We start from the raw sequence: 25,537 nt of genomic DNA, 5'->3' as shown, positions 1-25,537 counted from the left end.
ATAATCTTGATTTTAAATGCATTAAAAATGCTGCTATTGCCAGGTGCAGTAGAGTTTGTCTGTAATCCTACTTACTCCAGAGGCTGAGGCAGGAAAATCACAAGTTTGAGGCCAGCCTCAGCAATTTAGGGAGAGCCTCTGCAACTTAGTGAGACTCTGTCTCGAGATAAAAAATAAAAAGGGCTGGGGATGCAGTATCCATGGTAAAGTATCCATGGGTTCAATCCCTGGTACCAAAATAATTAAACAAACAAATAATGCTAATATTTGTCATAGAAAATATCATAAAAGACTTACTGTCTAAGTTAAAATATAAATCTAGATTTTCACATGCCAGAAGAACTTTGCATCCTAGTTAACAGACTTTTTTTTAAAAGCACCCCCCAAAAAGCAAAAAAGAAATGTTCTGCACAGTGGTGCATGCCTGAAATCCTAGCTGCTTAGGAGGCTGAGGCAGGAGAATTATAAGGTTGAGGCCAGCCTGGGAAAACTTAGTAAGAACCTGTCTCAAAATTTTAAAATTAGAAAAGTGTTGGAGTTGTAGCTCAGTGGTACAGTGCCTTGGGGTTCAATACCCAGTACTGGGGCGGGGGCAGGGAAAGCAAAGCAAAGAAATGTCCTCAGTAGGGGATGACAAAGATTCTCTCCTTTGACCAAACTTGAGTCAGGCTCCTCTGACTAGGCACTAACCTTGGGCTCTAGCTTGACTTGCTTAGGCCAGTGTTAGCAAGAATCAAGTCATTTTAGCAAAACTCCCCTGCCCTCCATATCTGATCACCTATCTGATTCTGTTGCTCATCACCTACAGTAAGACTTGAGTTTGAATCTTAAGCACTCACAAGCTTCACAAACACAGACAAGTTTCTTTACACTTCTAAATCTCACTACAACCATCCATAAGATAGGAGTAGCACCTTCTTCATAGAGATATGGTGAGGGTTAAAATGTGCTTAACATTGGATATCAACACATTCTTAAAGCTTAGAAGAGGGGGGGGTCCATTAAATAGCAATCACTAAAGATGTCAGATGATGATCAAGCAGAATGGTCTGAGGCCATGGGGTACAAAATCATATAGTCTGATACTTGGTCAGCTCTGAGAGCATGACCTTATCCTGGATTAGCACAGTCCCCTGGGCTCATTTGATGCTTCTTTATAATTAAAAAAGATGAAAGTATGCCCAGTGTCCCTACCATTCACTATTTTAAAATAAAAATCCTTGATGCTTACAGTGGTCAACTATGTACTGTATGAAAAACTCAACCATTAGGCATGGTCTAAGAGAATCAACTTCAGGAAGCATTTTTACTCTAGTATCTGTTGATTATCAGCCTTTTATAAATATATGAAAAGAAACTTTATCTGATTCTATACCCCTTAGTCCCTGTTATAGTGTCTTGCCTATAGTTTCTCAATGATTTCTTGGCAGAATAGCTAATGCTTTCAGAAGTTTGTGTTCTTAAAAAAGAGTAGCTGAAAACCCCCAAGTTTTGCTTCCTACATTCTAATTTAGCTTTAGGGACAAATTCTTTGTACTTAGATACCTTAATTATATATCAGCTTAAACAGGAGGATAAGTCATTTTTAGTTAGTTAATTAGTGAACTTAAAAATAAATCTGAAATGCTTGAATTTTATAACCTTTCTGTGGCTTTCCTCATATACATTTACATATTTTATACTAGGTATTAATGCTGAACACTCAATTTAAATCAAAGAGTTCTTATAACCTTTTTATAATAAACTTACCCAAAAAATCTTTGAGTTTTAAATGAATGTCCTCTCAAAAGGATTTTGTTTTTATAAGTCTTTTGGTGTACTGAATATTTTTCCAGTTATTCTTTCCAATTATTTGACTTCATTTTTTTCCCCACTTACTTGGCTTCTCTACATTCCTTAATTTTGAATTTTATTCTGCATTTCTCTTTATACTTCCTCTTATTCAATTTACCAATTCATTTTTTCCCTAGTATTGATTCAGATGATGACAAAGAGGGAGCAAGTGAAGGGATTTGGAAAATTCTCACTTAGTGAATATAAATAAGTCACTAACTAAAATAACACTCAGATGTATTCAGTTTTTCTTTCTTGTTTGATGAACCTTTAATTCTCTTCTGCTTCGGTTTATTTTTGGTGCTGGGATCAAACCCAGGGCTTCATACATACTTGCTCTACCACTGAGCTACATCCACAGTCTCGGTTTCTATACTTTGCCCTTTCATTAGGAACTTGTAGATAGTTACTACACATACAAAAGGTCTGATTTGCCTTGTCTAGGAAGGATCCATATAGCTTCACATTCACCAAGTCTCAGGATGAATAGACAGAAATACAAACAACTTTCAGTTTAACACAGGGAGCCCACCTAGGAGTAGAACCAGGAGGTAACCAGCATCATTTCCCTAGCCACCTGATGGCAAGAGTTTGCAGGCTTAGTGTTTTTTTTAAGGTCTTGTTTCCACAGTGGCTTGTATTTCCAGTGAGTCTTTAATCCTCTTTTCAACTAATTTACAGAAGGTAGAAAAAAATAATCATTTCTCCAGTTAATGAAATCACTTGCTAATAAATATCTTATAATTAAACCTAAGACTGAGGACATCATTTGTGCTCTCTTCCATCAACAGAAATAATACCCCCTAAAATGTACAGTCTCCTCTGTTTGGGTCACTTAGGCTACCTTCGTTCATATCTTTCAGCTTTCACACTTGATGAGGATTGATTTGCAAGTGTCAATAAGAGGACAAATGAGTAAAAAAAGGAGAGCAATAAATGGAATATTTACTAGCAAGGCACCAAAAACAAGGCACCAAAAACAAAAACAAGGCACCAGAACAATCTAGCTCATTCTGATAATGCTAACTTTTTGTTAAAATTGTCAACTAAATGTTTGAATTTGCAATGTATTTTTGCAATGTATTTATGTTAATATATAACTGAGAAAATATTATTTGGATTTCTTTTCTCCAACTGAATTTATAAGAGTTCAATCTTATGAAAATATTGAATTTTAGAATCATAAATAATTAATGCTTGGATTTTCTAGGGCTAAACAATGATTAATTGAACTGTTCTTCAAAAGGAACACTCTAAAGTGTGAATGGAGAACTACCAGATGATTTGAATGTCCTACAAAAGAATCACTTCATTTAGACTTTCAAAATGATTGTTTTATTTCATTCCCAGTAGTGGTTATTTCACTATTTGAGAAGCTTAAGAGTTTTCCTTTGTTTGGGAAAACTTACTCCTGAATTTAAGAAGAGACCACAGCTTTTTGGAAGACAGTAGAGAGATTCCTCAAAAATTAAAAATAGATCTGCCTCATTATCTAGCAATACCAATCCTGGGTACATATCCAAAGAACATAAAATCAGTCTGTTGAAGAGACATCTAAACTCTCATATTTATTGCAGTATTATTCACAATAGCCATGAATTGAAACAACTTAAGCATTATGGAAGAATGGATAATAAAAATGTGGGATATTCAATGGAACACTATTTGACCATAAAAAGAAGCCAATCTTACCATTTGTGACAACATGGGTGAACCTGGAAGACATTAGGTTAGGTGAAGTAAGCCTGGCATAGTAAGACAAATACTGTATGATCTCATTCATGTGGAATCTAAAAAAGTTGATCTCATAGGAGCAGAGAGCAGAACAGTGGCTAACAAAGACTGGGGAGGGAGAAGAGTAGGATGGGGAGAGGTTGGTTGATGGGTCCAGAGTTGCGGTTAGATGAGAGGAATAGGGATGGGGATATAGCTCAGTAGCACAGTGCTTACCTAGCAATGTGTGTAGCACTGGATTTGATCCCCAGCATCCAGCATCAAAAAACAAGGTGAGGGGATGGGTTCTGGTTGTTCTATTGTATGTTAGGGTGATTTATGGTTGGACAACAGTACATGTTTCAAAATAGATGGAAGAGGGTATTTTGATGTTCTTACCACAAAGAAGTGACAAGTGAGGTGTATCAGTATACACTGGTTGCTCTGATTTGAACATTACACAATGTATACAAATACTGAAAAATTACACTGGACCCCATAAATATGTACAATTATTATGTGTCAATTATAATTTTTTAAAAGGAAGATTTAAAAATAGCAGATTTGGATATGACAAATTTAGGGCTGCCTCCATTAATAGGTCAGACCATGTTTTGGTTACTATGAATAATTATTGAGGCAGAATTTTCAGAACCAAGGATTGAGTATTTCACATACACCTGATTCCCTATCAAATTCAATGCCTCAATAATATACAGATATTACACTGCTTCTTGTCAGCCCAGTGTCTATTTTATTATGCTCACAGATGCTAGGAGTTGGGAATTCACACAGGATACAGAATAGATGGCTTGTCTGGACTTCATCTGGTAAAAGTGGAAGGCTGGGAGGGGGAAGGGTCACTCACTCACAAGTCTGATGCTTGCACCAAATTACCTGATGACTAGGATTGCTTACCCAAGCAATTTTGGGTGGCCTCTCTATGGGGTTCCTCACAGGATGGCAGTTTTTGACTGTTTGGATTCTTACATGGATTTGACAAGAAGGTGGAAGCTATGTAGTCTGCTGTTGTTGTTATTCTTTTTAGATATACATAATATTAGAGCATATTTTGAATATTATACATGCATGGATCCTCATTAGGATCCCATTCTTGTGGTTGTACATGATGTGCAGTTACACTGGTCATGTATTTATATATGAACACAGGAAAATTATGTCCGATTCATTTACTTTCTTCCCTAATCCCATCCCCCCTTCCCTTCATTCCCCTTTGTCTAATCCAATGAACTTCTATTCTTTCCTCCCCTGTTGACCCAGTTATCCCACCCCTAGGTATATACCCAAAGGATTTAAAATCCGCATACTGGGCTGGGGCTGTAGCTCAGTGGCAGAGTGCTTGCCTAGCACATGTGAGGCACAGGGTTCAATGCTTAGCACCACATAAAAAATAAAATAAAGGGATGATGTCCATCTACAACTACAAAAAAAATGTTTTTTAAATCAGCATACTATAGTGATGCAGCCACATCAATGTTTATAGCAGCTCAATTTACATTAGCAAAGCTATGTGGTCTTTTGTGATTCAGCCTTGGAAGCCATACAGCTGTTCAGGGCCCTGGGTTCAATCCCCAATACCACAAACACAAAAACAGTCACATAGCTGGCTCACTCCTGCCACATCTGATTGGTGTAACAGCCGCAGCCCACCCAGATTCCAGAAAAAGAGAATTAGACTCCCCCACTGATAGATGAGTGCCAAGGTAACACTATAAAAAAGCACTGTCATGACCATATTTGGAAAATGCAGTCTTCTCTAAGATGTTAACAAGGAGCTGCAGAAGATGATTTACTGCTTAAATTATATTTCAAAGCACTCTTCTAATGCCTGAATTTGTTTCTTCTGGGATCAATGTTTGTCCGTTTGTCTTAGTTTCTTTCTCATAGTAGCTTCCCTTGGATGTCTGGTGATCCTTAGTTGTTCAGTCAGGTTTGGCAGTGAAGTAGCCTAAAAATTGGCTGGAAGCCCTGTAGGGCTTTAGGAGGAGTGCACTCTCCAAATAAGATCATATGGGGTTTTTTTTTCAGTGGCCCCTAATATCACAATAGCTTCCTGATTCTTCTTAAATAATTTGTTGTGGGGCTGGGGTTGTGGCTCAGCGGTAGAGCACTCACCTAGCACGTGCAATGTCCTGGGTTTGATCCTCAGCACCATATAAAAATAAATAAATAAAACAAAGGTATTGTGTCCAACTACAAGTAATAATAATAACAATAATAACAATAATAACAATAATAATAATAATAATAATAATAATAATAATAATTTGTTGAGTGTCTTTAGAGAAGAACCCCCTTTTGTCCTTTGCTTTGCTTAGGCAGGTAACTGCCTGCCACTAATGTTCTCAAGGTAAAGGTAGAGCTTGGCCCTTCTGTTTGCAGACTTCCAGTTCATTCTCCTCTTTACACCCAGCAAGCTCTACTTGCTACTCCTGCCCTCTGCATTGCTGAGGTGGGAGCCCTTTCTGGACTCTGCTATACTTGCTCAGCAGCCTCTTCAGCCACAGTATCTTCTAAGTGTGTTCCAGACCTGAGCTGTCCAATACAGGAGCCAGTAAACATTAAAGGAAATTTAAGTACTCAAGTTTGGTTGAGACAGGATATTATGTTCCCTAGGGTGGCCTCGAGCTCCTGAGCTCAAGCAACCCTCCGGCCTCAGCCTCCCAAATACCTGGGACTACAGATGCATGCCACCATGCCAAATTGAATATTAAATTTTATTACTGTATTAATGATAAATTCCCCAAGTGTAATAACTATGTTAGGAGGCTACTCTTATGCTCAGGATATACCCAATTAAGTATCTAAGGATAAAGAGGCATGATGTGTACAACTTACTCTTAAATGGTTTGGCAAAAAAAGCTAATGTGTAAGAGAGAAGAAAGAGAAAGATACTGGGATATAGATGGGTGGAGAGGGGAGACAGAAAGCAAATATGTCCAAGTAACTGGTGAAACTAGGTGCTAGAAAGAAGGTGTTAAGTGTACTATTTTTGTAATTTTTCTTAAGGTCTGAATTTTTTCAAATAAAGGTATTTTTTGGGGGGTGGGCACCAAAACAACCTAAATGTTGAAAAATATTGAAACAGTAAAATAAATTTTAATATTGTATATTTACATGGGGAAATATGCACTCATTAAAAAGAATGTTTAAAAAACCATCTTCTAAAAAGATCCCCCTAGAACTACAGCTATTCTAAACAAGAAAAAACCTACTATAGCCATTTTATTATAAAAATTTTTAAAAATCTCATACAAGGCATGCTATACCCTATACAGATCTTTTAAAGGGGGTCTAACACCCACAGTTCCTTTCATGTATTGATTTTTGTTCTTCTGATAGGAAAAGACGGTACAAGGTAATCATAACAGGATTTTTTAAAAATCTTTTTTTTAAGAGAGAGAGAGAGAGAGAGAGAGAATTTTAATATTTATTCTTTAGTTTTTGGTGGACACAACATCTTTGTTTGTATGTGTTTGAACCTGGGCTGCACACATGCCAGGCTAGCACACTACCGCTTGAGCCACATCCCCAGCCCAGGATTTTTAATTAAAGTAAGTGAAGGCTGTAGAATCCTTCTCTGAAAAATAGCAGTGTGTCTGTTCTGAGGAAAAACGAGTAACATCCACTAATCCCTTGATTGTTTCTCTTCAGAAATCCTGTTTGTTTGCTCTTTTGATATCTCTATAAGCAGACAAGTGAGAAACCTGTCTCTCTCTATACCAGATAAAGCCAAAGTAAATTGTGAATGAATTTCACTATGGGCCCAGAAGTTGTGCCCTCTCCTTGGGCAACCCCTCTGTTATTGTCCCAATCACTGAGTTCTATGTAGTGTAAGACCCAGGATTCCTCAGAAATGTGAAGATCCATTAGCACAATACCTAGAACATTGTAGGTATTCAATAATATTTTCTGATTGCAACTGAAAATTAAAACATGTAGTAAGTTTTAAGTATAAACTTACCATAGCAAATAAGAGTCAGGGGTTCAAGATAAAATTTGCTATGAATGGTAAATTCCATTTATAGATCAACTTCATTCTATGAATTTGTTGAAGGCTATTCCAATCCTTAAAGTTAGGAGAAGAAGAGCAAAAGAGAGACAGGCCACAAAGCAGAAAGATGATGCATGGATATACATAGAACCCATATCACAGAGTTATGACCACCTAGAGTACATGATTAACTACTACTATATAGCCAAAAGCCACAACACATCTACATCAACTTAAACCTAGTAGGCAGTTAAAGATCTAGTCCTCACAGTAAATTGGTGAGTTATAGGATGCCTTGTTGTCATGGAATCAGAATTGTCAGGTAAAGGTCACACTGTACCCATCTATGAGGTTTATTGAGGCCAAATGTTTTTAGTTAACCATGTCAGTGAATAAAGGGAGTCCAAAGCCAGTCATGCTCATAGCACGAATGTGCTGAAACTGCTATAATTCTTGGAAAATGATCACTTTGTACAGCTGAGACCTTCAGTCAGCAAACTTGAAGAAAATTAATATTCAAGGTTAAGAGCTCCCTACCCAGCTTTTATTCTTAGCAGGAAGTAGATTTTATCTAGGAAATGCTGTGTCACTATTGATCAATTCATAACCAACATTTACTGGGCACCTTGTGCCATTCATTGTGCTACATGCTCTCAATCTCATTGAGATTATTCTTAGCAGGAAGTAGATTTTATCTAGGAAATGCTTTGTCACTACTGATCAATTCATAACCAACATTCACTGGCACCTTGTGCCATTCATTGTGCTACATGCTCTCAATCTCATCAATGCAACAATTCTGATTAAGTGCTATAATTTATATTTTGTAGATCAGAGTACTGAAGCACAGTGGGACAAAGTGATTTGCCCAAACACACTGCTGGAAGGCATCTGAGATTAAGACCAGAATATCAGTCTGCATATACTGCTTCTCATATTCCTAGAGACAAGAAGGGAGACTAACAAGTAGTGGTCTTCAGAATCAGAAAAACTGTTTCAATGTAAATAAAAGCAGTACATATCAATCTGATGGTCCTGAAATGTTAAAATGTTAAAAGGTGTAGATCATGTCATTTTCTGATTGTCTAACAGAACAAATTTAGACCAAACTAAACCATAATGGAGATATTTGCTATAAAGAACTGCTTTGGGGGCAACAGTATATTATGTTGAAATGAAAAAAAGCATAGGTTCAAAAGCTCAATCTACCTGTATTAGAACCATGATTTTGCCTCCAAGTTTGCTTAGATAAGAAGTTTAAACCCTTTAAGTAAGCTTTAGTTTCTTCTTCCAAAAAATGCAAACATCTACTTCATATGGATGCTGTGAAAATTACAGCTAGACCTATCTACTATTGTGTCTGACAGAGAGTGCTACACAAACATAAGTTTGTTTGACCTCCTGGAAAGAATAAATTCTGGTTTCCTTTGGAAGAGGAGACCAAAATGTTATGTTAACAACTAGCTGATGTTAGGACATAACCATCATTATTCAGGGTTTCTATTTTATCCTGCATAACACTGGGGAGGTTCCAGATGAGCATTAAGCTCAAACTTCTACTGAATGAATGTAAGATAAATTTTGGTTTGTGTCTCTATGCTTACAGTTATTTATATTAGCCTATATCAACCTTGCCTACTAAATTATAAGATAATTTGGAGAGCAGTGCTAGGAGTAAGCAGTTAAGGAAACAATGTGGAAATCAAGAAAAATTGCGTACACATTTACATTTGGTTCTTTGTATATTCTTCATCTAGAAGGCCTCCAACAACACTTGGACAAAGGACAACTGAACTAACACCTCACATATTCCCAGAAACCACTACTATTTCAAAAACCTTTAAGGTAGCAGTAGGGACAGCAGAAAAATACCATAAAATCACAGGATTCACAAAATTTGGCTAGCACATATATATTTCTGTATTTGTCTCAGCTTCCCATTTACTTCTGAGCTCCTCAAAGGCGATGACTGTGCCTTGGCAATTTCCCAGTGCTTCTCTGTTTCTTTTTCATTCCAAATCCAGAACATTCAAGTAATGCTAACAGACTCCATAATGACTTGTTAACCTTTAGCATCTCGGATCTACCTCCTAAAGTGGTTCATAACTCTTGGGCTTGGGCAAAAACACTGGCTAGCATCTAATCCTAGACAATTAAATAGGAGAAAACAAAGAATTCCTCAAGCTCAAACAGTGCCCAGTAAGCATCTAAATTTTTTCTATTTTCCAATGTGTTTTAGCCATCATTTTCACAATTTTATTTCAGCCTCTTAGAAAACTGACCACAAACACCTTCAAAGTCTGTTATTCTTTTTCTCCCTTTCTCTTTTAGATAATTCTAAATGGAAAAGATAAAAATTGAACAAATCATGAAGGAAATGGCTATACTTCAGGATGTGGGAACACTTGGCAAATGGTAACAATGCAATTATTAGTTTTTTCCTCAAATTTTGTGCACACACTGCATCCAATCTATCACCTAACTGGTCAGCTATAAGGTAAGATGACCAGGGGGACAAAAACCTGACTCTACCACCCTATTATATGAGAGCAATTTTCAACTGCTCAGAACTTCAGTTTCCTAATTTATAAAATGGACATGGCTGTCATGAGAATTAAATAATACCGGATTTTATACCAAGTGTTAGTAAATGCTAGTTCAATCTATTGAATATTTTCCAGTTGCCATATAGGAGTCATTTTAATTTCCTTCACAACTGAAGCCAACCTCAGGTCAGAGCAGCAGAAAGACTGAGGTATGTAGGCCAGAGATGAGATCTACCATGTGTAAAGAAGAAGTAGTACCACATCCAGGAAGGGAAATTTCTAGAGAATAAGAGACACTGTGAAGCAAGCAACTTCCTCCCAGAAGGATTTACTATAAAAAATACATTCATTTCAACACAATATATGACAAGTATGGAATTGTAATGTAGCAATAACCACTTTTCTTTCTATTTAACTGCAGAATCAGGAGAGAAATTAATCCAACTTATACAAAATCCCCAGTCAGGTATCGAGAAATATCTGCTACCAAGCTTAAGAAATATTGTACTCTACTAGAACAGATTCAGGAAAAGTTCAATCCAAGAAAAGGTTTAGACAGAAGCCTAAGAATGCTCTGGTCTATGAAAATGTTAACAGTTGTTGGAGAAAGATGTAAATTACAAATTTCAAAGAGCTCAACTGTTTTCTGGCCAACAACACATGGGAAAATATTTAACTGCATGATGTGGGAAAATGTTAGAGAGTTGATCATTTATTCCCAACAGTGAGACTATTATACACTGACTGCCATGCATTAATAAGAGAAAAAGCAACACTGGCATAACTGAAATGTTAAAGCAGAATCCTAGATCAAGTATAAGAATGAAAATAAAATCACAATTACTGGTAAAACCCTTAGGGAAATAATATACTACTATATTAGAACACAAAATATTCAATTAGAGGGAATATAAATATTGTAAATAAATATTTAAATTTAAATAAATAAATATTGTAAATAAATATAAATATACTGTGTAAATATAATTGTTTACTATTATTTTATACCATTTGTATGGCAGAAGGTACATTCTCAGAGTTAAGATGAAACAATGACCAGCAGTAGGGTTCTCCTTGACAGATATGAAGGACACTCAACATGGGTCATAATCAAACCTGGTTCTGCCAGGAAGGGAAATATGGAGGTAAACTAGCCCTCCTTGTCATAAAAGCCAAATAGGCTAACTGGAGAAACTTAAATGCTAGTTTCAATGTCAGTTTACATGAAAAAGGTGAAAAGCTTAGGAACACTAGGTAGCCTACCCATAGTCCCTGTAGCACATTTTTGATAATGTGCTAGTCAATGTGTTCACTGACTAATTTACCAGTATACACAAGGAATTCAGAAAATGATTAAAACCCCAAATTCCAGTTACTAAATGATCAAGGGCACTTTACACACAACAAAAATGAGGACAATAAACCTAAGCAGGAAAAAAACTTCTAATTTCTATTATACAATTAAAATCATAAAACCTCATTTTGGTAGGGCTGTGGAGAAACTGGTACACTTATACTCTGCTGACAACTTTTTAAATTAAAGTTGTAAAATCTCTCAAAGCTGTACACATGAATTTCACCTTTATGTGTATCCACAATTCACTATTTTTAGACTTTTACTATAATGTACTGATAAAATAATCTTTTTAAAATGCAAGAAAAAAACTGGATGCCATGGTACATGCCTCTAATCCCAGCAGCTCAGGAGGCTGAGGCAGGAGGATTGAGAAGTCAAAGTCAGCCTCAGCAAAAGTGAAGCACTAAGCAACTCAGTGAGAACCTGTCTCTAAGTAAAATATTTTCAAAAGGGCCGGGGATTTGGCTCAGTGGTTAAGTGGCCCTGGGTTCAATACCTGGTAACAAAATAATGCAAAAAGACCCACACCCACATTAAGAATATAGTACACCATGATCGAGTGGGTTTCATCCCAGGGACACATCCCAGGAATGATTCAACATATGCAAATTAACAAATGTATTTCACCACATAGAATTAAGGTAAGTATGAGAATCAAATGATTACCTCAACAGATGCAGAGAAAGCATTTGACAAAGTACAACACTCATTCATGTTTAAAATACCAGAGAAACTACTGACAGAAGGAACTTACCTCAACTGTATAAAGGTTATACATGACAAACCCAAAGCCAACATCATAATGAATGAAGAAAAACTGAAATCATTTCCTTTAAAATCAGGAACAAAGGTGTCCACCCTCACTACTTCTATTTAATATAAATCTTAAAACTCTAGCCAGAGCAATCAAGCAAGAGAAAGAAATCAAAGGGATACAGATAGGAAAGGAGAAAGTCAAATTATCTGTTTGCTGATGTCATAATTCTGTATGTACAAGATCCAAGAATTCCAAAAGAAGACTTTTAGAGCTGATAAACAAATTCAGCAAAGTAACAGGTTGCAAAATCACCATACAAAAATTAATAGCTTTCATATACTCCAATAGCAAATCTGCTCAGAAAGAAACCAGGAAAACTATCCGATTCACAATAACCTGAAAAAAAAAAAAACACACTTGGGAATAAATCTAAGCAAGGAGGAGAAAGATCTACAATGAACACTACTGAACATCTAAGAAAGAAATTGAAGAAGACACAAGAAGATGAAAAGGCCTCCCATGTTCTTCAATAGGCCAAATTAATATTGTCAAAATGGCCATACTAACAAAAAGTGTTATATGCAATGCAATTCCCACCAGAATATCAATAGTCTTCTTCACAGAATTAGAAAAAAATAGTCGTAAAATTAATTTGAAAGATTAAAATACCCAGAATAGTCAAAGCATTACTGAATAGCCAAAGCAAGAAAAGCAATGCTGAAGGTGTATAATACCTGATCTCATCTCATACTACAGAGATACAGTAACAAAAATAGTATGGATTGGCACCAAAACAGACATGAAGACCAATGGAATAAAACAGAAGACACAGAGACAGATCCACATAGATAACAGTTATTTGATACTCAACAAAGATGCCAAAAACATATTGAAGAAAAAGTCTATTGAACAAATGGTACTGGGAAGGCTGGATAGCCATATGTAGAAGAATGAAACTAGATCCCTATCTCTCACCCTGCACAAAAGCCAACTCAAAGTGGATCAAAGACCTAGGAATTAGACCAGAAACTTTGCAACTGCTATAAGAAAACATAAACTTAACACTCCAACATACTGGCTCAGGCACCAAGTTCCTTAACAAGACCCCCTAAAGCTCTAGAAATAAAATCAAGAATCAATAAATGGAGCAGCATCAAATTTAAAAGCTTCTGCACCAGAAAAGAAACAAGAGCCCAAAAAAATAGTATATTAAAAAAAAACTTTGCCAGCTACTCCTCTTACAGGTGATTAATATCCAGAATGTACAAAGAACTCAAAAAACTCAATCCCCTCCCCCCCAAAAAAATCCAATTAATAAATGGGCAAAAGAACTAAATAGACATTTCTCAAAAGAAATACAAATGGGCAACAACTCTGAAAAAAATGGTCAGCCTCTCTAGCAATCAGGGAAATGCAAATCAAAACTACACTGAGATTTCATCTCACTCCAGTCAGAATGGCAATTATCAAAAATACAAATAATAATAAATGCTGGTGAGGATGAGTGGAAAAAGGCACATTCATACATTGCCAATGGTGTACTAATTCCAATTAGTACAATCACTTTGGAATGCAGTATGAAGTCCTCAAAAGACTAGAAATGGAACAATCATACGACCCAGCTATCTTTCAGTATTTACCCAAAAGAATTAAAATCAGCAACAGGTATGCAGCCACATCAATGTTTACAGCAGCATGATTCACAATAGCCAGGTCATGGAATCAGCCCAGATGCCTGATAGATGAATGGATTAAGAAAATGTGGGCTGGGGATGTGGCTCAAGCGGTAGCGCGCTCGCCTGGCATGCGCGGGGCCCTGGGTTTGATTCTCAGCACCACGTAAAAATAAAATAAAGATGTTGAGTCCACCAAAAACTAAAAAATAAATATTAAAAAATTTTAAAAAGACAATGTGAGATATATATATACATACATATATATAAATATAATTTTACTCAGTTATAAAAAAGAATGAAATTATGGCATTTGCTGGTAAATGGATGCAACCGAAGAGCAACAGCTAAGTTAAATAAGCCAGACTCAGAAAGCAAAGAATCAGATTGAATATTTTCTCTCAATATGCAGAAGCTAGAGCAAAATTAGGAAAAAAGCCAGGGGATGGGAGCCTCATGAAAATAGAAGGGAGAGCAGTAGACTAGAGGAAGGGGATAGAGGGGGAGAGAGGAGGGATGGGAAAAGGCAGGAACTGATGAATGAAATTGACTACATTATTTTATGTACATATATAAATACAGCACAGTGAATTCCATCTTTATGTATATCTATAATGCACAAATAAAAAACAATAAATAGAAGAAGGATCCATAGAGTAGAAGAAGGGAACAGGGGGAGGGAGGAGGGAAAGGAAAGAGGAAGTACTAGGGACTGAAATGGAGCAAATTATATTCCATAAATGTATGATTATGTCAAAATGAAACCCCACAATTACATAAAACCATAATACATTAATTTTAAAACAATTTTTAAAAAATCTTCCATATGGACTCATGTTGCCAATTTGCATTATACTTGATTTTCTGAACAATTTTTAAAAGCAAAAAAGTCTACTAATTGAAAAACAAACAACAAAAAATAGGTGGCCAGGCTTTTCATTTGACATTCTATTCTAGACAGATACTCCTTAAATAAAGGGATTTGCCCAACTCTGATATGGTATTATTACTAAAGTAGAATAACTGAATGCTTATAAATATAAAGGAAAAGAAAATGTAGTGATATTTTCTGATTCCATCCAGTAATAAAACCAAGTTTCCCCAAATCTTGCCAAGTTCTGATAAATTTCCCAAAAGCTTAATGGGAGAAAAACATCCATACATCAATGATTCAGTAAGTCTAACTGTTATCTCCCCTTCAAAAGCACACAAAACACAGTCAAGTCCTGCAAAGGCTTTGAAGTCAAGGCTACAATTTCAGATGCCTCAAAGATGCCCTAGAGACTGATACACCAGGTAATATGGAAACCCAGCCCTATTAGACCTTAAAGGTCCAAATGGCCATTTCTTTGTTTAAATGTAAATACTAATCACAATATCATCAGCCAAATTAGATATCTTTACCCTAAGCAAAATTATTCTGTTCCATTTTAATTCTGAATAGTTGGCTCTGTCTCCAAACAGGTTAGTCTAATTTTTGGCAATGCCTCACAGTTGAAAAGTTTCACTGCTTACAGAAAATGTGTGTTGGGTACACAGGTAAAGTTATAAAATAAATACGCTCAGAAACAGTACAAGATTGTGTTTCCTTTTCCTAATACAATCTTTTAAAAAACTTTTTCATCTTCTCAAGGAACAAAATCACTCTTCTTCCCAGAGGTAATTGGGCTTCAAGGAAAAAAATGACATTTAAAAAAATGAAGACTTTGGAAAGAGCAGTCATTTGGAACCAAAGTCAACTTTTCAGCGGGTATTAGAATCTTCCTTACTTTCAAAAGGGAAACAGAAGGTAGCTGGACCCTTAAACTTCAAGAATATAAGAGCAGGGGACCTGGCTGCTGCCTTCTAAGAGCTAAAGGCACTGAGGTTCACAGAGCCAGTGCAAACAGGATGGTTAAACAACCTGCTTTCCAGTGATTTTTATCTGGGAGATGTTATATTTAAACGTGGGGAAATTATGGAAGTTTAAGCTTATATAACAACTAAATGAAAATGACATGATGTTTAATGGCCTCTATATGGAGTAATCGCCATTTATGGAGTGTCCACTCTGTTTGTGCAGAACAAATGGAGCTGAGGAAGCTGAGAGAGGTTACAAAGAGGTGAGCACCCACCCTCCCTCTGGAAAGAGATGATTTAGGATGAAATAAAAGGAGACAGGAGCAAATAGCTTTAATATAAGTGATGCTGTGCAGAAGTAACTAGGAAATTAAACAAGTGGGAAGTAAATCTGTATGGGGGATAAAAGTATAAAAGTGGTTAATGAGAGAACCAGAAGTGGATAAAATGAGGCTAAAAGATAAAAAGCAAGTCCAAATGAAAATGTGAATCATTTCCTACCAAGACATTCAACATACAAAAGGTTCTATCTTTAATTTATGCACATAAATCCAAGTTCTCCTTTAAAAAACAAAAACAAGGGCTGGGGATGTGGCTCATGCGGTAGCGCGCTCGCCTGGCATGCGTGCGGCACGGGTTCGATCCTCAGCACCACATACAAACAAAGATGTTGTGTCTGCCAAAAACTAAAAAATAAGTATTAAAAAATTCTGTCTCTCTCTCTCACCTCTCTCTTTAAAAACAAAAAAACAAAAAAACCTCCGGGGCCTCAGGTGTTCTAGACAAGTGCCTGACCACTATGCTACTACACACCTCCCACCCTTTATTTTTTATTTAGAGACAGTGTCTTGCTAAATTGCTGAGGCTGGTAGGGAGCTTAGGATCCTCCTGCCTCAGGCTCTGGAGTTGATGGGATTACAGATGTGCCTCACCGCACTCAGGCTCCTATATCACTAAGAGAACTTTCTCCAGCTGTCCTGGGGATTCAACCCAGGGCTTCACACAGGCTAGGCAAGTGCTCTGCCACTGAGCTATATTCCCAGTCAAGAGCACATTTAATTCATAGCAGTGATTTAAGGGAAAGACAAAACTCGAATTTATACAAATGTAAAAAGGAACCACCATAACATTAACTGCTATTTGAAGACAATGAATTGGTCCAAAAAGCTAGAGAGGTTTACAGAAGAAATAATGGAACAAGATTTGCAAAAGTGATATGAAAAATAAAAACAATAACTGCTTATTCTGAACATTAAAGTGTGATAATTCTATTTTTCGTCATAATAAATTAACATATATCATCTGAACCCACACTGTCCAACAAAAATAAAATGTGAGCCACATATAATATTTTAAATTTCTTAGTAGGCCACATTAACATAAAGGAAATAGATAAAATGTTTGTACTTTACTTACATGTTAAATAACATATTCAAAATAGTTCCATTTGCAATCAACATAAAATATGTTGAGATATTTTACCATTTTTAAATTAATTATTTGATATCCAGTGTGTATTTTACACTTATAACATTTCCATTTGGAAAGCTAAATTTCTATTAGAAATAACTGATATATATAATTAGCTTCCATAAAACTTAACAACTGATAAAGTAGATTCACATATAAAAGTAGTTCTAAACACTTAAAACTTAACTGAATCAATTATCAATTTTTTTCAGTGCTAAGGATGGAACCCAGGGCCTCTTGCATGCTAGACAAGTGCTACACCATTTAGCTATATCCCCAGCCCAAATATCAGTTTTAAATTTAACTTAAACCAATTCAGTTTCTCAGCTACCCTAGCCACATTTCAAGTACTCAAGAGGCTCATGGCTGGCAAGTTGTGACTATACCCAACAAAGAAAGTCCAAAGAAATGAAGTAATAATAAATAAAGCTAATAAATAATAAAGCTAACTGCTAGAGACAAAAATTCAAATCTATTTGTTAATAATGGTATATTATGATATATATCATTATATATATATTATATCATTACATATTATTATATATGATATATAGATCTATTTGTAAATATGATAAAACAAAGCAAAGACAATATAACATGGAGAAAAATAAGATATTAAAAAGAGGGCTGGGTTGTGGCTCAGAGTTAGAGTGCTTGCCTAGCATGTGTGAGGGTTTGATCCTCAGCAGCACATAAAAATAAAATAAAGATATTGTGTCCACCTATAACTAAAAAATAAATATTTTTTAAAAAAATTTAAATAAAGATTTTAAAAACAAAAGGTAGGGGCTGGGGTAGAGTGCTTGCCTCACATGTGTGAGTCACTGGGTTCCATTCTCAGTACCACATATAAATAAATGAATAAAGGTCCATCATCAACTAAAAAAATTTTTTACAAAAAACAAGGTAACTACAGATGCTTACATTATAGATGGCAAATATGTCATATCATTAAGTATACATGCATTAAACTTACCACATAAAAGAATTGATTCACAAATCTAAACCCAACTTTATAATACATTTAGAAACATATTTAAACCAAAATAATTAAAACAGATTGAAAATAAAAAGATAGCAAAGCTGTACCAGGAAATAAAACAAAATAAAGGGAACTAGATCTCAACATCAAATAAGATAGATCCAGGCCCAAAAAAACATTCAGTTAGTAAAAGGGAAGCACTCTCTAATGCTAAAGGTGCATCTCACAATGAGGACATGGCAGTCGATAAGCATCAAACACAATATTAATGGTCATAAAACAAAAACTATAAGAAATACATGGAGAGGGCTGGGGCTGTGGTTCAGTGGCAGAGTGTTTGCCTCGAATGTGTGAGGCACTAGGTTCGATCTTCAGCATCACATAAAAATAAATAAATAAAATAAAGATATCGTGTCCATCTACAACTAAAAAATATTTTTTAAAAAAGAAAGAAATACATGGAGAAATGAAATCATATTGTTAGGAGACTTTGACTTCTCTTATGTTTGACACATGACAAATCAAGTGGATAAAAAGTAAAGGTATATCTGGTGAGGTGGTGCACACCTATAATCCCAGAGACTCAGGAGGCTGAGGCAGAAGGATTGCTAGTTCAAAGCTAGCCTCAGCAAAAGTGAGGTGCTAAGCAACTCAGTGAGACCCCATCTCTAAATAAAATACAAAAAATAGGGCTTGGAATGTGGCTCAGTGGTTGAGTGTCCCTGAGTTCAATCCCCAGTACCCTCCTCCCAAAAAGTAAAGGTATATAAAACCTAAACAACATAATTAATATGGTAGATTTAATAAAATAAATACTGTAATCTGAGAAGAGAACATTATCTTTTTGCTGCCCAAAGAACATTCACAGGAAATGACCATATACAGGACTACAAAGTGAACATCAATAATTCACCAATTGTTTTCTGATAACAATGCAACCAAATTAAACAATTAAAATACAGAATGCACATCCACTGGAAATTTTAACACTCAAACAACCCTTATAGTTTACATAATAGATATCTGAAGATGCAGAAGAGTTGGGGGAAAATCATCAAATGCACACATTAGCTGCTAAAGCAGTGATCAGAGGAATAACTGTAACTTTAAGTACTGAAGTAAACAGAAAAGAAACTATCCATTGTTTTTAAAAAAGAACAAAATAAACCTGAGGCAATCAGAGGGAAACAATAAAGGCAAAGAAGACATTCATGAACTAGAAAACAACAGTCATAATAAAGCTAAGAAATAAATTCAATCAAATAAACTATCAACTAACCTCATCAAGAAGTGGGTAGGGAGAATAAGTACAAAATTATGAAACAAAGAGGAAATGCCCACAGGAAAATTTAAGGCTGTTAAAAAAAAAAAAAACTACTATCTCAGCTATCCACATTGACTTAGAACCTTCCATGACTATGATAATTTTCTAGAAGCAAAATATCAAAACAGACTCTAGAAGGAACAAAAAACCTATACAGATCAATACCAGAGAACAGAGAAAGTTGTCAAAGAGCACACTGAGCTTAAAAGGTTTCATACAGATACTCTACCAATCTTTAAAGAATATATTATTCAAATAAAAAACATAACTCATAAATTGGTGTTAGTATAGAAAAAGAAGAAAATTCTGAACTGAGTGTAGCTTTGATAAGGAAACCTAAAAGCCTGCACTTAAACACAATATCTACAGACAATGGATATCAATATAATGAACACAGGATGAATAGTTCATCAAATCACTATACTTTTGTAAATGTTTACAACTTTATAAATAAAAAGGTAAAATATAGAAACACTTAAGGAGAAAAAAATTTCTAAAAAGAAAATGCCAGATACCATTTTTCACCTATCAAAAGTTTAACAACAATGTAATAAAAGTATTTTAAAAATAGGCACTCAGAAAAAATAGGCACTCTTCTAGTGGGAGGGTAAACGGACACCATTTATGGAAAGCAAGTGGACAGTGTTTATCAAAATTATAAATGAACATCCCCATGTTTAGGTATTTGTCCTATATAAAACCCAGACATGCATGAAATTTCAATGTACATGATAATTCATTGTAGCACTGGTTGTCATAGCAAAGACTGGAAACAATCTACTAGCCTTCAATAGGGAGTTGGCTAATTATACTACACCCATATATATAAGCAAGATCTCAGAAGCCATAAAAAAGAAAAAGGAAATTCTATTGGTACATATGTGGAAATTTCTCTAATGTATTGAGTTTAAAATACAAGATTCAAAGGTATAAGCTGCCAAGTGTGGTGGCACACACCTGTAATCCTAGTGGATTAGGAGGTGAGGCAGGAGGATTTCAGGTTTGAAGCCAGCCTTACTCAGCAACTCGGCAAGGCTGTAAGCAACCTAGTGAGACCCTGTCTCAAAGCAAAAAAAAAAAAAAAGGGTTGGTGATATGGCTCAGTGGGTAAGCGCCTTGGTATAAAAAAAAAAAAAAGTATAAGCTGCATTTATGCAGAAAAAAAAAAAAAGGTGGTTAGTGAACAGAAGTAGGAAGCAGGGTTTTCTGCTTATGCCCTTTTACATTTTTTGAAATAGGAACCATGACTGGAATCACAGGTCAAAAAGAAGAGTTCATTTTTAAAAATCCAATCCTTCAGAATATACTACTGTATTATCTTTTTAAACTAATTATCCATCTAAAACAATTGTTTATTCTTGCTACCCTTGCTGGGTGGCAGGCCGTATTTCCAAAAATGATTTGAGTTAAAGAAACTTTTATTATTTTAAAGGGCTTAAAAAAATACTGCACAAAGATGAAAGGGGGACTGTAGATCAGCAAGAAGAGCATCTAGTTAGTACTTTTTAAAGCTTTAGAATGACCTGAGGATTTTCTAAAAACACAATGCCTTGTACCCCACTCCCAGACCACTGACATCAGAAATTCCTGGTGTGAGGCCCTGCTCTAAAAACAAAACAAAACAAAAAAACACTGATCTCAATGTTTTAAAACACTGTATCTCAACAAAGAACTACCCAGGCGACTCTTAGGTAGGTCTCCCAGCGGATATTTAGTAATGACATGATGCATGTTTTGTTGTCAAAACTTGGGGTGGGAGGCATCTAGTAGGTAGAGGTGAGGAATGTGGCTAAACCTCTCACAATGCCTAGGACAGTCCCCCACAACGAGTTTGCCTAGAACATCAAGAGTACTCAGGTTGTGAACCTCAGCTTTAAAATAAAATCACTCTAATTTACATGAATATCACTGAAATATATATGGAACAGCATAATAAATGGAATAGAAGGATGCATACCAAATTACTGGTAGTGCTGTTTCTGGCAGGATATTAGTGGGATTGATTAAAGGGGGCCTTTGGCTTTACTCACAATTTTTATGACTTAAAAAAAAGACTAATATACAATAAATCTTAAAAGTTAGTTATACAAAAAATTTAAATGACATAAAATCACTGCTCCTGAAGTAAACACCATTTTTCAGTCCACACTCTTAAACATAGGAAATAATCTCTTTATTCACTAATGTGCAATACATTAAAATAAGAAAGCTCTTTCAGTGTCCATAGAAACTACAATTTATTTGTTGATATGATTATCTAACAAATACTGTAAACACAAATTCTGTGCACATCCTTTCTATGGTCCCTGTCTAGTTACTCTAGCCAAAGCTTATGCCCCATTTGTCTATAAACTACTCAAGGAAAACGACATAAAATTCACAAACTAGAAACCTGTGGACCAGTGCAATCCATCCACTTTGTTTACATCAAAGGTCTTTTAAAATATAAACCAAATGGTGCCAATCAGCTGCCCTTTTTGGAGCCAGCCATAAACCAGGAGTTTGCCACAGTCCTCACCTGGCTGGTTTAATTCATTCACCTGTTGCTCCCCATCTGGTCCTATAAGCATTTGAGTTGGCCCTCTCCTGCAGTTTTCTTCAATCACACAGGGGGAGAAGACCTTTCATTACTCCTCTCCCTATCCTGACATCCATTCTGAATGCTTAATCTCCCCCAATCCCTTGTCAAAACAGAACTTCTATCAAGAGACAAAACTAAGAGAAAAGTAGAAGTAGAGAAGACTTTTTAATGACAACTCCCTTCTTTTAGTTGTCATGTCATTAAAGCTCAATGCCACCGGATTTGTTTCTGGGTGTTACAAACAAGGTTTGTAGTTTCTAGAAAATTTCACTACAATTATATATAGCACTTCTTTGAGTGTCCTTATATGGTAAAGACTTAAATTATTATGCTTCTCTCAAGATCCTAGATGAGTGAATCCCTCTACCCCTTCAAAATAGGTCAGAAGACTTTAACAGGTAAATCAAAAGATTTTTGAAATTTTCTCTTAAAAAGCTCACCCCTTTTTGTTGAAATTTCAATCACATGGTTTTGGAGCTGAGCTTTAGGGATTATCTGATACAATCTGCATGTTTTATTAATGAGGAAAATGGACCCCAGTGAGATTCAGTCACTTAGCTAAGGCCATACTCTGAGTTAGTGGCAGAGCCAGAATTAAAATATTTATTCCCAGGGCTGGGGATATAGCTCAGTTGGTAGAGTGCCTGCCTCACATGCACAAGGCCCTGGGTTCAATCCTCAGCACCAAAAAAAATAAAAATAAAAAAAATCATTTCCAGATACTGGCCCTATAGGTTTTCCACTATAACAGTATCCCCTATTGGGGTTTACCTACTCAAATAACATTCTTGCCAAAACACCTGTTAACAGGGGTATATAGTAACTGCCACAGAAAATAAATTAACAGAAAATTCAGCCACACTTTTAAAGCTAGCACAAACTCTGAGGGTGGGAGGAATTGGGATTTAATTCCAGGTTCCTTTTATTGTGAACTAACATGTCCCAGTTTACCCAACCAAAAGGTTGATACCTTCAGAATAATCTTCTCTAAACCATAAATTAGAGATGGAAAACATGCCTATTTATTAGCAACAGCAACTCTGAAGTCAGGACCCGCCTCCAATCTCTAAAATTCTATAACCTCAGATGATAAAGTCCGACTATTGAAAAGCTTTGGGGAGTGAAGTTAAGATGCAAAGATCAACATCTCACTGAATTTTGACTTTCATCATGGGTCTGTGGCAAATAGGTTTCTAAAAATTTAATTTGTTCTCAAATTCAAACTATTCTTCCCTTCTTATCCCATCTTGTTTAAGTATAGACACCACATTTGGCACATTCCAGATGTTTCTGGAATGTTCTACCTACTCTGTACTTTAGTTTTTATGCTCTACACAATCCCTTGACATTTACATAAAATTCATTAAATGAACAGACTCCCCATTATTTTCCCTTGTGTGCTTAGAACATCTTTGCTGCTTGATTTTATTTTCCTTTAGGGATGTCAAGCTCCATTCTGTTACCTGGCTGCACACTTTTGTTTTACTTTCAGGTGCTGCACAACTGCTTTTAGCTGCGGTTGGAATGGCACCCTCTGGGGAAACATGATCCAGTTAACAGAAGGTGGTGGAATCTATTTCCTTCTCAGCTAGGCCTAAGGCAGGATGGGGACCCGGGTCGCTTTGCTCCCCCTCAATCCATGGAAGGCGCAAACCAGCGCAGATGATGGGGGAAGGTGGATGAAACTCCAAGGGAAAGGAGCTATGAAAGGTGTTGAAACCGAGGCCAGAGTTGTCATAGATCATGCTTTGACACTAGGAACCCACACGTCGGCTCTTTCCCAGCATCAAGGAATTTACAGTCCAGGCCTTTGACTGCTCTAATATAACATGATGGACACTACAGTTCGAGTTCTCCCGCTCTGGCTACACAGCAACTCCTCAGAGCAGAAAAAGAACAAAATGCCATTGCATAATTTATTCAACCTCAAGGTGTTTCTAAACAGCTCTTACCTAACAACAACAAAAAAAATCTAAAATTAAAAACATTTAAAAGTCACACACATTTCCTTCTTAAGTTTTATGAGTGGTAAGGTTTGTGTCACATAGATTTAAAGCTTAATGGTGGCAGGTTTGGGGAGTGCCCCCCCCCCTTGGAATGAGAGTCCTTGGACGCGGTTTCTGTGTCTCCGGGTTGGCCCTCGCTGGTGTGAGGGTGCCAGGCCCTACCCCTCCATGCCCCGAAATCCGAGCCTGGAGGAGAACTCATGGGCATCCCCTAGCCCCGCCCGCGGTTCCCACGGACTTTGCCCAAAGGCTGCGGAGACCCGGGAGGCTGGCCGGGATGGTGGAGCCCTCACATCCCGGGACCGTGGGGGCCTGTGGCCCCGCACTCACCAAAGTCCAGGAACTGTTTGATGGAGAGCGGCGATGGCGAGAAACGCGAGTAGCGCTCGATCTGCTTCGGCACCGGCTGCTTCAACAGCCACTGGAACAGCCGCATCCTCACCAGAGCAGCGCACAGACCAGCTGGGACTTCCTAAGCGCCGCAAGGACCGGTACAGCTGAGCCGCGCAGATCCGGCAGGTTCGCCAGGGGCACACCTCGGCCTCTCAGCCTCGGAACCGCGGGTTGCAGCCGCCGCAGCAGCAGCAACAGCAGCTCACGGGCCGCAGACGGGCGCCCGCGGCTTCTCTAGGTCCCGCCCTCCTGGGCGGAGCCGGGCGCCGCACGTACACGACGCGCGAGGGGTGCGGGGGCGCGAGGGGCACGCGGCCGCACGCGCGCTCCCCTGATTGGCCGCCGCTACCGAACAAGCTCTTAAAAGCCTGAGTGAGGCACCCAAGCCCCTTTCTCTAGCTGGTGGGATTCAACCTGGTCTGGCAATGACTCCGTACCTGTCCCTGCCCCTGGCCAAGTCCTCTGCGGCCGAACTGTAGCCAAGGTGCTAGGAGATAAGGAGGACTTAGGGAGCCCACACCCTAAACACGACTCAAGGCCTTTTTCAGCCCAAGGTGCCTCTTCCGGGAGGCCTTCCCTGGATGGAATGACTGTTGCACTTTACAGTACTTGTTGCATCTTTATATTTTGGTTTTCATGTTCTGTTTATCACTTAATTATAATGGCTATTTCATGCCCTCCCCCACTATTATCACCTTTGAGCAGAATTAAATGTAAGCTCACAGTTTCTGTTTCACGTCTTCGCCCCACCATTGGTCAGAATTAATTGTAATGTCACTGACTCCCTTGTTTCATGGTCTCTGACGCCCCACCCCCCACCCCAACACCTTGGGACAGGATTGTTAAGTCACTGACTCTTTCGTGGCCTTGCACCCCTCATTCCCACCTGGGCCAACATCTTTAGATGACATTGTTAGGTCACTGCTTCTGTTTCATGCCCCCCCACTACCATCATTAGATATGATGCATTGTAAGGTCACTAACAGTTTCATGCCTTCCTGCCCCCCACTCCCAACCCCACTGGACAGAATTAATTGTAGTCACTGGT

General features: G+C 37.2%; 1 protein-coding gene across 2 annotated transcripts in view; it reads right to left on the bottom strand.

Moving 5' to 3' along the window:
- Positions 1-24,626, bottom strand: part of Pdk3 (pyruvate dehydrogenase kinase 3) — a 69,661-nt gene extending 45,035 nt beyond the window's left edge. For both annotated transcript variants that reach the window (XM_077106884.1, XM_077106885.1), the window contains exon 1: positions 24,427-24,626. In XM_077106884.1, the coding sequence (XP_076962999.1) occupies positions 24,427-24,532 (106 nt within the window). In that variant the 5' untranslated portion in view covers positions 24,533-24,626. The remainder of the gene's footprint in view (positions 1-24,426) is intronic.
- Between the last annotated feature and the right edge of the window lie 911 nt (positions 24,627-25,537).

Source organism: Callospermophilus lateralis, chromosome X (assembly GCF_048772815.1).
Source record: "Callospermophilus lateralis isolate mCalLat2 chromosome X, mCalLat2.hap1, whole genome shotgun sequence".
In the NCBI taxonomy this organism is placed as follows: domain Eukaryota; kingdom Metazoa; phylum Chordata; class Mammalia; order Rodentia; family Sciuridae; genus Callospermophilus; species Callospermophilus lateralis.
The sequence above is the reverse complement of the archived record's forward strand: the minus strand, read 5'-3'. Positions and strand labels throughout refer to the sequence as shown.